The 17,488-nt window shown below is 38.7% G+C and overlaps 1 protein-coding gene across 1 annotated transcript in view; it reads right to left on the bottom strand.

Annotated features, from left to right (window-relative positions):
• Positions 1-17,488, bottom strand: part of DPYS (dihydropyrimidinase) — a 29,898-nt gene continuing 12,410 nt past the window's right edge. Inside the window, exons 6-10 of the mRNA XM_062568263.1 lie at positions 15,655-15,811; positions 14,634-14,775; positions 12,515-12,657; positions 2,576-2,783; positions 1-75 (exon numbers count right to left, since the gene is read on the bottom strand). Of these exons, the coding sequence (XP_062424247.1) occupies positions 1-75; positions 2,576-2,783; positions 12,515-12,657; positions 14,634-14,775; positions 15,655-15,811 (725 nt within the window). The remainder of the gene's footprint in view (positions 76-2,575; positions 2,784-12,514; positions 12,658-14,633; positions 14,776-15,654; positions 15,812-17,488) is intronic.

The raw sequence follows: 17,488 nt of genomic DNA, 5'->3' as shown, positions 1-17,488 counted from the left end.
TTACTGTGGTGTGATGGGAGTTGCTGAGACTGCGTCTGTATATGGTGCTCTCTTAACAGGAACAGGCTGGCAGACCTGCAATAAAGTATTTCAAGTTTTTCACTGACACTCCTCTTCCATTTGCACTTGCTAAATGTACATCACGAGAATAGCAGCCCTAATATATCCCAGCTCTGTATTTTAGGCTTCACAACATTTTCATCAGCTCTCTCTTGAAAATATCCCTTACACTGGGATTAAATTATTCAGTTCTCAGCTTTCATAAGGAGTTGAGTAGCTTAATCCATCAGCACTGTAACAAAGCAATTCTAAAATCAAAATTTCAGAAGCGACTGACCATGCTCTGCCTCATGTTATTGCTGCTTCTCACTTTCTTAGCCTAAACAGAGCACAGAGAGTCAAGAAAATTCTAGAGAATATGGCACAAAAATTAGGACACATTGAAACAAGAGCATAGATCAGCTAATCTGCAGTATTTGATTGCTTCTTTGTACGTTTTTAACCTTGGCTACCCCAGGATATGCCAGGGGAGAACAGATACTGAGAACATGAACCTGAGCAGCTCCCCTGAATAGCTGACTCACTATACACTTGTGCTGTAAGACTGCCCTTTGCTAAGGTGCTCACATTTTCCAGTGATGCTCTTAAAACAGGCAAAGAGAGGTGAATGAACAGCAGTGAAACAAAGCGAATCCCGCCTTATGCCCATCATCCCAGCTGCTGGCTACAGGAGGCTGAGCTAGTTAAAAAATCACATCTGAAGATGTTCTGAAGTACATCAAGTACGTACTTGATGTTTTGGTTCAGGGAAAATTCTTCCTAGCTCTGATTGGGATTGCAAACTGCCACAGTCACAAAGTTATTTAGAATTCTATGACAGCCAAGTTTCTCTTATATTTTTCTTTAATTTTAGGACCCAGCTTCTTTCCACTTGGAATTTAATGCTTTAGTGGAGATGCTAGGATCTGGATGCACTAAAACTCAGCTATGCTGAGAAAGTACCTAGTCATCATTTAATAACCACAGCATTTTCTCTCACACATAAAGAAATGACCAAGTTTTTCCTGGTGTAACCTCACTATAAATCTGTTGTCAATACCTAGTTTCTACTACCATTACATGGCATTTATTTAACCTTAAAAGTCAAAGGGATCAACACTGCACAACAAATAAGGTGCAATAATAATAACCAGCTCTTATTTACAAAGTACCATATACCTTCAATGTGCAGTGGATTAAACAGATTCACAGGCATGTAGCACTTTGCGCATGATACATAACACACTGAAGATAGGTACAGAGGACTGATTTCTAAGAGGTACTCTGCAAAGAAAATCTATCTAAATTAGAAAAACAGAATGAGGCCAGTGTAGATGAACAGTTCTTACTTTTTGGCCTGTGAAACAACATCTGCAGCTGGCATGGAACTGTATGGCCTATGGGGCAATTGTTTCAATTCAATTAAATTTTCATGATCAGGGAACATGCTTTCTTCCTGCCAAAATCACAGGTTGGGCCACTGGTCCACTCATTCAATAGCTCTGGGAATTTCTGGCACAGTAAGGACTTTTCTCCCCTCCTCAACAAGCATTAACCTTCACTCATGTTGAGAACGTAGATATAATATCTAAAAAGTGTGCAGAGGTTTAAATGAAGGCTCTATTTTCAAAATAGGAGTCAAAGTTTAGTCAGTATAGTCAGATGCTGACATAATGCAAATGAAAATAGTTCCAGTTTACCTAATTTACACTGCCTTGTACTCATGCACAAAGTGTGTTCCCTTTTGCTTGGAAAACCAAATTAAAAAGAAAATAGTTCTTACACAGATGCTGGTCTGATTCAACTTCTAGGTCTTGCAATGAATCTTACTGATTCAGGTTCCAATTTTTAAAAATACTTAAATAGGCTGACTGCCTATGGTGAAAATCCCATGCACAATAAGCAATGCTAAGGCATCAAAAACATTTTTCATGAGCACTGCATGGTAAGCATTGAAAATTCAGTCTGCATGTGTTTTGCAAAGTGCCTCTCTAATAAAACACAGAATACAAACTTGAAGAGAGCTCTCTCCCTTGTTTCAGCAATGAACTATGCACATGTTCAGCTTTTAATGCTTTCTTGCTGAAACAGACTCGTGTTCAACATTTTGCATGGCTTAGCCCCAAACAGCTGATTCATGAAAGAGTTAGAAAATTGTTGCTGCAAGATCTCTTCCTAAGTATGATGGGATTGCCTCTGTGATTTCCCAGTAAAATCAGTAGGGAAATGTAGCAGAGATTCAGATCACCCATGATCAAAAGAGTTTGTCTACTCTTACTGGAAGTAGTACCAGTTTGTTTTTAAAAGCACCAGACTTGGTCTATAAGTTACACAGACTTCCCTAGGAGTAGGAATTATGATATTTTTCTGTGAGATGAAGAACAACAAAAATTCAGCCCTTAGATTCATTTCCTCTCATCCTGGCACATTTTGGTTAGGAAAGGAAATTACCACTGAATCTCCAAACCTCTCTTCCCAAGAGCTAGCTATCCTCATATTCTACAAAACATTATAGAGATTTATTAGTTTAATTAACCTGATCCCGCTGCCTGACTCGTCTATAGACGTATGGAGGGAACGGTGGACGGGAGACATATCTGCCTTCTCCTGCTGTGACATTGAAAGTTCCGCCTTCATAAACCACTTTGCCTCTTGAAATTGTTGCAACCGGGACTCCGTGGCAAACCATTCCTTCAAATATATTGAAGTTGTTGGCCTGATGATGGGTCTTTGCAGATATTGTCCTGTGTTTACAAAACAAAACAGAATCCAAAATTTACTATGACCCCTGAATTTACTTCATTATAAAAATTTGAGAAATGGATAGTGGAAGAAAATTTAGTAGCATTATTAAAATATAACATTGTATAGTACATCATAGAACAGCTGTAAAAATAGAATAGAGCATTAACATTTCATTGAACAGTAATTGCATTTGAAAAGAATGAAGAAGGAGTCAAAAGGACAGAACTCTGCAGTCTTGAAATACAAAATCTTCCACTAGAAAAAGATGAGTGAAAAAAATCAATTTGCAATATTTTATTTGGATTACCTGATTGTGTTCTGCCTTGTCAAGCAAATATCTGTGCACAATAAGGTGAGACAAGATCTCTGACCTTTTAGCTAGAATGACTTGAAATTTCAAGTTTTATGGCTGGAATATTTCAAAGATTGAGAAATACAAATAATACAAAAACTATTCCACTGGAGATGGTAATCGATTTGGGTAAATCATAATGTGAGCTGGACTGAACCAGTGACTGAGAGCTCAAATACCTGCATATTGTCTTTATGACAACATCATACTCCTATATATCTTTCTTCCAAGATTATTAAGCAAATTATAATATTAGATCTCAACAGTAGTAATCCGAGCTGCAGGATTACTGTGTCCAGTAGACAGACCTCAGTCTTTATGTTCACTGGTTTTTGCAAATAAGTCTGATAGCCAGTTTCTCCAGATTATTAAAATCTGTAATTGATAACCTTTTTAAAATGAGAAAACCACAAAAAAAAAATCCATACCTTTTTTTGAGAATAATTGTCTTCAAAGATATTTATATATAGGTACATATCATATACACGTATTTATGCACAGGTACTTCAAACGATTACTTACACACACAGAAGAAAAAAAGAATTCTTGGAAGGATACATTGTTTTCCTTCAATATTGTTCTGTTGAATGAAGAGTAATTGGTTCTACTAAGTGCTATATTTAAGTCTCAGTGGCAACTGACTTTTTCAATACTGTATATAGAAAAATATTCTCAATGGCCAGTCTGTCCACAGAAAAAACCCTCTTCATTATTTAGCAAACCTTGGACAGAAACATGCATGTTTATCACTGTCAGCATCATCTCATAGAGTCACAGTGGAAAGAGCAAGCCATAGAAGTCAGACCCTCTTGTAGTCATCAGTCTACAAACTTGTTCCACCATAGAACAAATCTATCCATGGGTGTTATAATAACCCTACAAAGAGTTTGCAAATATATTCTTCTAGTTTATTGCATTATCCTTATGGGTCCAATTGGTACAATAGTAAGTAATAACAACCGTAACACAATTATCTTTAGCATTCTCTGGGTACATATCATATCTATTTGCCCACTAGCACTGAGACATAAAGAGAAAAATGAAAAAAGTACTTTTAGTAAACAGAAAAATAAGCAGGATCCTTCAGCTCAGCATGACAGCTGTTTAAGTCTCCTGGAGCTGCAGCACTGGAGGTGAACATGCCTCACATACAAACATGTCCTTCATAAAAAGACACATAATTAATGAAAATTAACACATTTAAAAGACTAATCCACTTGTACAGATAAACCTTACAATATAGAATCACAGAATCAGTAAGGTTGGAAGGGACCTCTGGAGATCATCTAGTCCAACCTCCCTGCTCAGCAGGGTCACCTGTTAGGCAGGGTTGCCTCCAGGCAGGCCTTGAGTATCTCCAGAGAAGGAGACTCCACAACCTCTCGGGGCAACCTGGTCCAGTGCTCTGTCACTCTCACAAGGAAGAAATTCCCCCTCACGGTCAGGCAGAACTTCCTGTTCTTCAGTTTCTGCCCGTTGCCTCTTGTCCTGTCACACAGGACAACTGGAAAGAGTTTGTCCCATGATACCTTTGTCCCCTTGACACCCTCCCTTCAGGTACTTGTACACATTGATAAGATCCGCCCTCAGTCTTCTCTTCTCCAAGCTAAAGAGGCCAAGTTCTCGCAGCTGTTCCTCATAGGGCAGGTGCTGCAGCCCTGGCAAAATAAATTTCCTAGAACTTGTCTAAAAAACAATCTTGTACCAAACTCATTTATAACCCTTCTGTTGAAACAAGCCTTAGATTATGCTGTCCTTGGTGGTGCTTTGGTGCAGCTGTCTTGATGGCTCTTGCTAAAATACTTCTGTAATTAGGCTTAACCCTTCAACATTATCAATGTCAGCTAAAACTTCAGGTAACATGTGAACAACCAGTTAAAACATAACCAGATAGTATATTTGGATCTGGCACTCTCAGTTCAGCAACTTTACACAATGAACTGCTCTCAACAGCAAGTCCATCAGTCATTTCGGTATGGGCACCACTGCTGGGAAGCTTAAGGAAATTCCAATGTTTGCTTTGAGTGTTTGAACGCTATTGATCACAGCTCATGGCAAGAACACCTACAGCCAATTTATAATCCAGCAAACCAAGACTGCCACCCTTACTGAAACACAACATAACAGTTGTCTTCAACATCTTAAGTGATATCTGACATAAGGGATTATTCAACGTGAGAAATCAGATTCTGACTCCTTGCTTCAAAGACTTGAATGGGAATCTTTTGATAAAAGTAGTAAAATTCTCTAATCCTGGTTATAAATTACAGAGGCTCTTGTTCCAAATAACCCTTCCTCAAATGGAGACTGAGGTCAGAATGATTACTTCAAGATTTCAAAAAACATTTTCCTCCACAAAGAGGATATTGCAAAGACCTATTTTGCTGCTAGTAATATCTGTGTCTTAATATACTTCAGTTCAGCTGATTTTGATACACCTGTCTTGCAATGAGATTTTAGACTATCAATATAAAAAATATTGATATTTCTCTAGTACCAAAGAGGAAGACATGTTTCTAAAGTTGGCTTTTTTTCAATCCAGTGCTTCTATCCAACCAATTTATAGTCTATTAGCAATTATTTTAAAGTCTAAGTGAAATTATCAGATTTCCTCTGTATATGTGAAGATTCAGTGACAGGTAATTCTGTATTTATTTATGCACTATGTAAGGAAGTGCTTTATAGCCACTCTAGAATATTATACCTAATTGAACTACAAATTGAAATTTAAGACTGTACAGGTGGCCAGTTCAAAGCTTATGCCCTCAGTAAGCCCTGAAGTTTTGTAAAGAGTTAAGGATGCTAGATTTAATTTCAGGTCAAACACAATCCAGGATTGTCATAAACACTTGTACCCTCTATTATTCTGGCCCCAGCCAGAGCCTGAAATACTAAAGAACAAGTTACAGATATGCAGGAAGGGAAGTTGGATGAAGGGAAACTAGCTTTATATGTTAAGAATAATCCTCTGCTCCTCATAATACACAAGAAATAAAGCAACACTAGCCCAGTGAAGCTGGATCTGTCAGGCTAGAGCGAACTGTAGGACCTCCACTTCCACTGCTGTAAGGATTAACACTGTAATTTTCAGCACTGGGAACACACAAGAAGGACATAAGAAAACAAAGAACTTAGTTAATTACTTTCAATGAAAACTGAATGCATAACTCTTACAGTTTTCTTTAAATATTCCAGGCACAGAAATATGAAGGAATTCTGTAGTCAATATCCCTAAGGCAAGGGTAGTGGTTTAACATCTCAGGAAGGCGAAGACAAAGATTTTATAATTACTTGATTAAGTGAAAACGTAATAAGAACGGCTAAAATGACCTGAGTCCATAGCTCAAGAGAAAACATTTGCTTTGTTGACAACTATAGAAAACCAACTTGAGTAAGAATGAGAATTGGAGTTGTAAGCAATTTCTCTCACTGCTTACATTTCAGTATCTTTAAGCTGGAGGTAGGAGAGAGATGACAGTTTACTGAAGTTGCAATCAGCCTTTGTAAGTAGCCCCTTCACATTACTGTCTACTGCCCTTGCACTATCCATATTGTTAACCTGCTTTTCTAAAATCTAGAGGAAAAATATATCTCTGGTTTACCTTCCTGTGCTGTCCTGAGCTCTCTCATTTATTTAGAGACAGTTAAGTTGGGTTTTGTTAATGTTAAAGAGACAGTTTTATAAAAAGAATATCGAAAGAGGAGAAAAAAAGAGAGGAAAAAGAAGAAAGAAAAAAACAAAGTCCACATGCAAATATTCTAGCTATAAGACTATAAAGTGGATTACAACATCTGCATTCCATTCTATATTAAGGAATTGCTATAACTGCACATCCATAGGCAGGTACATATTGGTAAAGTTTTATTCCTATGTTTATTCCTAAAGAAATATCCTTAAAGCATTGTCTTCAAGTGGCCATATGATGTGAGGGGATTTGTGGATAAAATAACAGAGGAAAGAAGAGGCAGAAAGTTGATGTTTGGGAGCTCTGTGTCTGAGCTCTGTGTCAGAGTGAATCTGAGGGAACATCTTTATTTTATGCAATCATATCTCCTTAGATTCATCATTTTAAGATGGATGTTTTTCTGATTAAGCTAAGTAACCCATTTGTTAACAATATCATCAGTTTACTCCTATCAATCACTCCAAACTGATAAGGGCTGGAAGGGGAAACTGTTAGACTACACAATGAGCAGTGGGGGAACAGTTATCAGAAATTAAGCTTGCAGAAATGACAGAAGAAAGAAATGCAAATGAGTGCCTTCAATGACTAAAGAAGATCTGGAAGTGATAACAGGGGAAAAGATACAAGATTATATAAGGAGAAGACAAGAAAAGATTATTTTTGTGGTTATATTTCTAAGATTCAGCTTTCTAAAGAGAGCAGCTGACATTTTGTGAGACAGCAAGTAACTAGGGAAACGCGCATCATGCTCTCTCATAGAGATTTATTTTGTTACAGAACATAGAACCACAGAGTCATCGGGGTTGGAAGGGTCCTCTAGAGAGTGTCTAGTCCAACCACATGCTCAAAGCTGAGTCAACTAGAGCAGGTTGCCCCAGAATCATATCCAATTGGGTTTTGAATATCTCCAAGGATGGGGACTCCACAACCTCTCTGTGCAACCAGTTCCTGTGCTTGACCACCCTCACAGTAAAAAAGTTCCTTCTTACGTTTAAAAGAAATTTTTTGTATTTTAATTTGTGCCCATCGTTCTTTCTTTCTTTGATTTCCCGCTATTTGAAATAACAGGCCTTTGGAAGAAAATCTATGATTCATGTGAGTGAGTGTGCATGCATGCAAAGGCCTGCACTTGTGTAAAAAATATGGAGCTATTGAAAATGCCAGAACATACTTGTCCTATGCATACATATTTGTCTGTCACGTTTTTTTTTTTTTTTTCATTTTGCCTCATGCTGTCCAGAGCAGTTGTCCATATACTAAGTATTCAAAATTATGCTCATTCATCAAAAGAGTAACACAATCACAGCATTACTCAGTCCAATCGGCTGCTACAATGGTTTTTTTTTTTACCTCTTTCACATTATGAAAAACTAGAAATAGTTGCTTGGCAAAGAGTCATTAAATGTGACTTTTCCCCACTTAAGCCCCTGATGCTAAAGACAGATGAGAGAGACACTGGACGGATTTTGGTTCTAAAAAATGCAAAAGATTTATCCAGCAACATCAAATAGACACACACAAAGGGCATTTGGGGAATATAGGCCAGTGGACTGTGGCATCTTGATTTCTCTCTGATTTGTGGCTAGTAGATTTTTCTTCTAAAACACACAAACAACTCTGGAAACAGGGACTAGAAACCATATCTTTCCTAGTCATGTCAGAGCTAGCAGGTCACTAAGTAAAAGGTCCCTCTTTCTGGAGCTGTGGCTCTCAGCACTGCGCTCAGCAGTGAACCCAGCTCCATCTGCAAGCGTGGGGCAAGGGCTAGGCATTCCAAGGCGATCTGCTCCAGGGGGCCCAAGGAGCATGAGCGCAGAGACTGTCACCTTAATAGCCAGCTCTGCTTCAGCATTCAAAAGCACCTAAATAACTTTTAGGTTATCCTTGATAAGTGGAAAAAAATGATAGGAAGCCTTCCCAGGTGGTGTGGTTGTTGTAATGTACTGCTTTGACCATTTAGATGGATTTAGATGGATTTAGATGTGTAAATTCCATCCAAGTCAGGTTTTTTATTCCTATGGGTATTTTCATTTTGTCCTGATCTTGCCTTTAAACCTGATCTCATGCTTGTTGGTAAGGTTCTGACAGGCTCCAGTTTGTTTCTTAAGGCCTGATATTTGCAAGGAGCTGAATATCTCTCAGGATAATGTTTAGCACTGTCTGCCCCCTACTTTACAGGGGATGCTCAGCTCTTTCCAAGGTCTGGATTGGCTGCTGCAGGATTTAGATTCCTTGCTGAAAGTTCCAGAAACAAGCGCTAGAGAATTTGTACTCTTACTTGCTTTCAAATAGCCAAAGGCACCAGCTATAAAGGACACTGACTTGCTGACAGGTGACATTCACTTTTGCTTGCCCACTGTGCCCTCTCCTTCTCAAACAATCTTTTCAGTTGCTTTCATTTCACAGACTTGAGGATGTTGTATTACTTTTGTGCAGCTGGGAGAAGTCAGTGAATATTCATCAAAGCATAGATTAAAAATAAGATGGTACAGTAAGCACACATATGCTGCCTACATGCAATTTCCAAGGAGTTCTCACAAAATAATCCTGTGCGCACAGGCTGTACTTGGGTGCTGTGGGTGTTGAGGTCTGCAAGATCATGTTTGGGAACACATGACCAATGTAAAACAACAGGTTCCTTTAGTGTTTTTGTGTTCTTTATAGAATACATAATGAGTTTAGGAAACTAAGAAATAGGTCTAATCTGCCAGAGGAAAAGTTATACTGCTGTTTCACTGGCTTTCAGTTAACTCACAACTTGTCTTTTCTAATGCAGTTTCTAATGAATGTATACATTAACATGTTTCTTCCCAATACTGCTTGTTTTCATGCAGACCTACTAGAACTAGTATTTGGAAGTCCTTAAATACAATAATAAATCTGATAATTGCTCATGAAATATTTTCTGCAGGAATCACCAGTTAGTCCTATGGGAATCGGTTAGTCAGTGAAGCTGACCCTTAAAACAGAAGCGTCAGCTAAAGTGGAGAGCGCTGGAAGTGGAACCTTGATTTGCAATTGCTCCTGGCTTGCAGAGCTGTCATGCTGAATTTGCTAGGTTTTTGCAACTAGAAAGGGAAAACGCTGGATGCCAAGATAGCACCCATCACATTGCTATTGTGCAATGATGCAGGAGGGGAGAATGCAGCCAATTTTGTAGGGATTTAGGTTTTTGTATTTTAAAGAGCCTCACTATTTTTCTGAATGATTTCAGTATCTTCCCTGGAGATTTCCCCTACCAGACTATAATAATCACAGTTCCTCATAGTGATACTTCAGCATTAGTGTAAGTCTTCAGGTTGATATCATCCATCATTTAAAAAAAAAGTCATGCTCAAAAGAGGAAGAAAGAATTTGTAGAAAAGAGGAACAAGCCTATTGTGAAATTGCAAATTGCTCACCAGATAACAAAAGCACAGGAGGCTGGGCCTTGTATAATATTTTAAATTGTTGAAGTCTATTAGCTAGAGTCTTTCTTCTGCTGGGCTGTTTGTGCCCTCTTCAGGATTTGTAGTGAAATGAATAAAGAAGGACTATGGAGGTTTATTTACACCTACTCATGTATTCCACACAATTGTACCTGCACAGTGGCTTGTTCCCAGGAAAGCCAAAGGGATAAACAACAAAAACACTGCTCAGATCAAAAAAGAAAGTATTGGCTGGACTTAAAATAAAGTAAGAGAATACAGTTTAATGTCTGAAAAAATATTTAAAGAAAAACTGCACCTTCACAGATGGAACAGGCAAAAGGCAATGAGAACACTCAGGACAGAGAGAAGGGAAGCAGAAGCTTGGGAGGCAAAATAGTTTCAGGAGAAGATGAAGTACCTTGAGAACAATGTCAGAACTCCGCTGTCTTTCTAGCTTCATTTCTGCCCTGGCAGAGCAGAAGTGAGCTCAGAAAACAATCCTTTAGTTTTTCAATGAGAGTTCCTAGCTCCACTGTCCTGAAATAGCTCATAGCCAGTATCTCAAAATATGCTTGCTCAACATACCAGAGGGCATAATGAACATGAACCACTCAATATCCAGCAGCCAAACCTCTCTGATCTGGTGGTGGTAGGCTTCTATGTTTATTGAGGTTGACACTGCTGAAACTATTTTTTGCTGGTGCTGTCAGTTTTATTGTGGGACTTCTGAATAGCAACCTCCATGTCCTCAAGCTTTGCAACTTAACCCACAGAACACTTTCCCTGTCACTCTTATATGTTTTTGCTTTGGTTACTCTTTAATATACTGAAGTGACTGAAAATTGCATTATCAAAAATTCAGAAACCAGAAGATTAGTAAGAAAGATTTATTTAAGACACATTTAGGATTAGCACCCCCTCCCCTTTGGTTCCTGAGTTTCAGATTTGCTCAGTCATGTTTCCAAGCTTTTCTCTTCAGTCAGGGGAATTAGCAACTGTTTTTTTAAAAGCAAAGACTGAAAATCTAGTATCATCTAAGAGTTAGTTAACATTCAGGCTTTAGGAACACTAAACACTCTCATACCTTTGTAAGAGCTGGTTATGCAGTCATCAGCTCCAACACCCCACAAAGCTTAGCTAGGGTCAGTGACTGCTTTCTTAAATGTCTTTACCCACTGTTTAGGTGACACTGTTGAAAGGATTTCAACAGGGAGTGTCAGCATATCCCTTCAGGACAGTGGTATCCTCATATTGCTTGCTAGAGTTGAGCCTGAGACCAAGCACCTGCCCTGCAGGCCTCCTGAAGTGGAAGAGCACTTTCATAGTCTATAGTCATCTCAGCAGAGAAAGACAACTCCCCAAAGTAAGCTGGCTCTCTGACAGCCTGCCTCTGGAGGATTTACAGGCAATTTAGACAAAACCAGGATGGGATCTGGAGCCAGGGGGAGACCCAAGAGGTTTAATCCTTGAGATGTTTATCAGGGTCTGAGTACGGAGCTGGCTATTATGTGAATATATCTGAAGGCAGAAATTAGCTGTAATGTGCAGCATATGCTGCGTGAGTTGAGGCTCCCAGAGAGACACTGCATGCTTTCTGTAGTATTAAACGGATCATGGCATCAAGTCATTCAGGGAATGAGATCAGCAAACCTTTCCTGCATCTGTTGTTTGTGTGACAAGCTCTAGTTTAGCAAATTCACTGGGCACAAGATCAGAAAGCTGTTAAATAAAAGCATAAGCATGTAGAGCTGGAGCTGCAGAGCTAAGGTCAGTCCTGGCTCTACCACTATGCCTGCTCTACCAGCTATCGAGGGACAAGAAGAGGTCAGCACTCCTCCTGACCACCCTGGAATAGGTACCTGTCTGAAGTAGCCTTAAGCTCAAAACACAGGCTTGCAAATGGTGTCTCTGTAGGAACATGGGCTCCTCTCCCTGCTCTTTGCAGTGGGAGGAAGCTAAACATACTCTTGCGATTAACAGAGTTAATCTGAAGTCTCAGAGTGGTTATTTTTACTCTTAAGATACCAAGCTCTGGTAGTGTAATGTACAAACCTTGTTATTTTTGCACTCAGTCAGCAATCTAGGAGAATTTTTTAAAGTCCATCTAGAGATCAAAGATCTCTGCTTATGTACACTATTGTAAGAGCCAAATAACCTGTAAATAATTCACATGAAGTACTGAGAAAAAATGCCATAACCTCACCCTTGTTGCTGTACAAATGCTTTGAGTTTCTTTTTTCTACAGAGAAGCTACTTGGAAGAAATTAATTACCCAGACTTACCTTGTAGCTTTGGGATCCCAAATTACGATATCAGCATCAGAACCCACAGCAATTCTCCCCTTCTTTGGGTAAAGGTTAAAGATTTTTGCTGCATTTGTGCTGGTAACAGCTACAAATCTGTTTTCATCCATTTTTCCACTGTACTGCAGAAGAGTACAAAAGCAAAGTCATTATTTTTTTAAACAAAGAATGAAAAAAAATGTTTCTGTTGTTAAAAAGGCTAGGATAAGTGATGGAGTCCTCTGCCAACATCATGTATTTTTTTTTTTTTTGGGGGGGGGGAATGTCATACTGAGGAGTTTAAAATACAAAAAATAACTATTTGTCTCTGATGCACATACTACAACATACTTTCACTGAATATGACAACTTCCTCTTACTTGTTTATAGCAAAAAGAAAAAAAAATACCTACTTTAAAGCCAAATGCTTCATAGAACCAGAGCAAATCAACTGAAATCAATATACTTGGCTGGCTTTGGGTCTGTAATAAGTACATGATAACGTGATGTGATAAAAGATTAAGGAGATATGAATATCAAACTGACTATCATAACCTGAACATGAAACTCTAGAAGATCATAAGGGAAAGGCAAGGCACTATGTATGATACAGGAATGGTGATTTGCAAATCCCTGTAGCAATAATGCAGAGGATAGTACTGTTCAGTAAACATTTGAGATCATGTAGTAAAAAAATAGGTTTGTGAGTCAGGCACATCAGTGAAATGGCAAACAATAACAGATAAAGTGTCTTGGGACTATCTACTACTATCTAACAAATTTAATCCAGCCTCCATGAGTGTTGTTTGGACAGAAAGCCAGAAGGAATGTTATGTGTAGGTGAGTCTAAAACCAGAGTGCCAACATGCAAATATGTTTATATGGTGGTCTGTGAGCAGTCATCTGAGAAGAAAAGCAGAAAGAAGGTGATCAACATTTCTGTACTAAATAATGGTGTGTGAGAAGAGATGTGAGCTTTATGGACAAACTGTCACAGCTGTATAATATTTTACAAGTAAGAAAAAGAGAGGATATTACTGACTGAAGAACCTTTTGAAGAATTACTTTGTCTGAGATGCTACACTGTTTAAAAGCAGTACTGATGTGCATATTTATGTCTCATTTTCACACTAAGCACAGGCTAAATTATATCCCGGTTTACACCCTAAGCAATCACACTAGTAATACTATGCCAAAGGTGAATTTTGGCAGAAGTCTGCTTCCTACATACAAACTGGAGCTGCATCCCAAGTAGGGATAAACAAGCAAAATGCTGAATTACATCCTTACCAATCCAACCTGTGTGATGTAGATAATTTTACAGTGACAAAGTAGAATATAATGCATTTCCAGCAAGATTTCACTATCGTAATAATAACAAAGTAGAACTATGCTCTCCAGAACTTAACAGTATTGAATTGGTCAGAGCTCATGACACCCAGTAGGTAACAAATCATGAGTGCCCTCCCCCCCACCAGGCTACACTTGTGAGAAAAGACTAGCCACTAACTTTCACGTTTATACTTGTTTAGAGCCTGAAGGGCATTGTCCTGAGCAGCACTGACCATTCTCATGATGGCAGTGAGAATTTAAAGTCAATGGGGCTTGAAGGTGCTCATCATATCACAGGTGAGTCAGAGAAGCATTTCATTTCTCTAGTATATTTCCTCCACTTAAAACACAAAGCAGAAGTTGACAGCCACACACTCAGGGTGGAAGCTCCTCCAACAGAGTTCAAGAGAGAACAGGGAGGAGAAAACAGGGCAGAAAAAGGCAGAACTGTAGGCAGCTCCCTCCTTTTACTTTTCTTTCATCTTGTGACAAAAATGCTGCAAGCAAATGTATTTTTCACCACTACTAAAACAATACCAATCCTTTGCTAGTGGGCAAGGGAAGATTCTGTAGTGCTATTTTCTAAGCATTGAGAATCCTCTTCTATTTCCCAGCACCATAAAGTGTGTGTTAGTGAGGAATCTTTTCTGGTCTTTGATCAAAGAAATTATACTATGATAAATACGCTTGATAAAACTGAAGAGCTGATACTTTTGAGAGATTATATTTCGTTGGAACCATCAATTACTTTCACGTTCACACATCTGATATACAATAATATACTTACAACGCCCTTTTCCCATACAACTGACATCCTGTCTTCTACACCATTCACTCCATTAGGGATTTTGGTGAAGTCATCCTTCCCCAGAGCTTTCTGGCATGTGTCAAAGGTGCAATTGTCAGTCCCTGTCACAGATAGGTCATCACTATGGAGAAACAAAATTCATTATGAAACTGAGCAGATGCTATTACCATATAGGAAAATCTATTAGCACGCTGGTCAGATCCAGCCATCCTTCCTGCAAAAAAGAGCTGATATGCGCTTCCAGATGCTCTTCAGTCCCTTCCTCCAAGAAGAATAGCTTTGTAGAGACAGTCATTTCCTTGTGAAGCACTTTTCTCTTCAAACCCCCACCGCCGAAGAGACCAAATCCCCAAAATAACTCATTTACTTTGGATATGACAAAGATGTCTCACAAATGAGGGACTGTCACACATTGCCCAGAGCAAAGGGCTGGGTTCCATCCTCACAGCAATTTTAGACTGTGTCACTCCACACACCCAATGAAATTACTCCTGATTTGCACAACTGTCAGTCAGACAGTTCAGGTATACCTTCACAGACTTTCAGGTCAAATTCTACCTTTTGGTTGCATTACCTGCCTTCAAGAGTCAGCATACTTAGTTTTTATGTAGCATCCACATTTCAAGTTAACAAGGGAGTTGAGAGCAAAACCCAGAATCTCTAGCTATGGCCACATTTTTAATAGATTTCCCACTGAAATGCAACCTCACTGGTCCTGTTTCAAATTTTGCTGCAATATTAGCAAGGCAAGCCTTACTGATGAAAATCAAATAGAGACAGAAGGACATAAGAGTTCAGAGAAACAAAATCTGAACAGATTCTGGCTTCTGTAACAAAAAATGTTTTCCATCTATGCTTTCACCTTCCGTTTCTCCTTCCGGATAATGTAACATTCTGTACTTTGAAAATCTCCAGGGCATCAACCTGTTATTATATAATCCAAATAGAATTCACTGCTTTTTTTTGGGCACCAGCTGTCATTGTCTGTTCATCTGCTTACTTGGCCAATAAGTTCATGAGAAAGTCAGGAGTAGAAGGATCTGGTCTCAGTGGAGGTCCCATGACATGTCCTGCAGCATGTGCCCAGTCTTTATTCCAGTAGTTCGTACCATCAGTGCCAAGACTAGCAGCAATAGGCTCCCCATAAACCACCTTTCCTGAGAAATGCAGAGCAACATTATCATAATCAAATAACATAAAAATTCTTATTTTGTATTTTCTCTGTTCCTGATTTTTTTGGTTGCAATGATTTCAAATTTGAATGCCGTGCTTCAAATTAAACATCAACATATGGAAGACTACAATAAACTAAGCTCTAATATAGCACCTCTATTTGAGTATTTTGCTGCTGATTTTCCAATATATTTTTTTCAGAATAACATTATTTGGGAAAGTTTTTTAATTAAATTGTTGACAGACATATTATAATGGATTTACATATTGTTTGCTAGGCATGTGATTTAGATTTCAAAGGAACCACAGTCTTCAGTTGCATTAATTATGTTCAAGATCTGTATATTTCTTGGTATCACCTATTTGATGCTCTGAAATTACTGATTACATAACAATGTAAGTTTATATATACAGCACACAGACAGTGGAAGGTGGTATTTTTAATTGTCAGGCTATAATTGCAGGCACATTCACCAGGAAGAACAGTATTGCAGCAGACATAAATTTCAAGACTGTAAAAACATTCCAAAAGTAAAAAGCTGTAAACATCTTGAGTACTCTTTTCAAATTTTTAACCTTTAATTCTTTGCTGCACAGTACTCCAGATTTATTAGAAGAGGACCCCAATGCAGACCAGCTATTAGCCTTTAGTTAGAGCTAACAGGTTTTAACTATTTCATCCTCCTAGAAAACATGGATTTGAAAATCCTCGGACCAAGCTGGGAGATGAAACAAGATGTCTCACTCACTAAGGAGGTGGTCCAGCTGCTTTGCTGATCTGTAAGCAACAGGCTTACACCACTCTCTTGACGGTCACCAAGAAAACAGAGCAAGCTGGCACTCCATACACTCGCTCATTGGACTCTTGGTGCAGGTTGATCTTGCTGGATCTTAGTATGAGGTTTCAATATCCTCTGCCCTCTACAGACAGTGGGTATCTCCCTACAGATCCCACATTTCACTTCACAAGCCAAGGACAATTTTATTAGAACAATCTCTGAATTCCCCTAGCAAGAGCTCAGCCTGTTATTGCTCAGTGCTACCACCACTGAGAAGAATTTTTCAGTACTATTAGCACTGTTCATGGGACTAGACTTTGACCTTTTTCTGGCTTTCTGAATAGACATTCACATGTACTGTCAGAAAACAACAAAGCAAATCAGGTTTTCTCTTTGTACACTAGAGTATGGTATTTCTATGAGCTTCTTGATTACGACTGCTGTATTTGAGTAGGTAATTTCTGAGGAGCAAAATTCTTTTCAAATTTTTTTCCAATTGCAATAGTGTCATTCCTTAAATTTCTGTGGGAGGCCTCATGTACCACAGCTCATGACAGCATTTCTGCAGTTAGAATTTGACCTGAGCCACTTCCCTTGCTCCCATGAGTGGGAAGGATACAAGTCATTTCCTAGAGTGGCTTTGACTCTGAGCACTGCAGCTTCAACAGACTACATTTGGACACTTCTGCTGATTTTGCAATTTTTGCATTTGATTTGGACCATGACTCACCAGACTGAATGGTGTATGGATGATATTAAGTTTCTGCTTCATTAAGGCTCTTTTGTGCCTATAGGCGTAAAACTAGAGTAATGCAGTAATAAATCAGGTCTTCCCATTTGTTATGTTTTTCTGCATTCCAAAAAAATAGTAAGTAGAAAGTG

Source organism: Rhea pennata, chromosome 2 (assembly GCF_028389875.1).
Source record: "Rhea pennata isolate bPtePen1 chromosome 2, bPtePen1.pri, whole genome shotgun sequence".
Classification (NCBI taxonomy): Eukaryota; Metazoa; Chordata; class Aves; order Rheiformes; family Rheidae; genus Rhea; species Rhea pennata.
The sequence above is the reverse complement of the archived record's forward strand: the minus strand, read 5'-3'. Positions and strand labels throughout refer to the sequence as shown.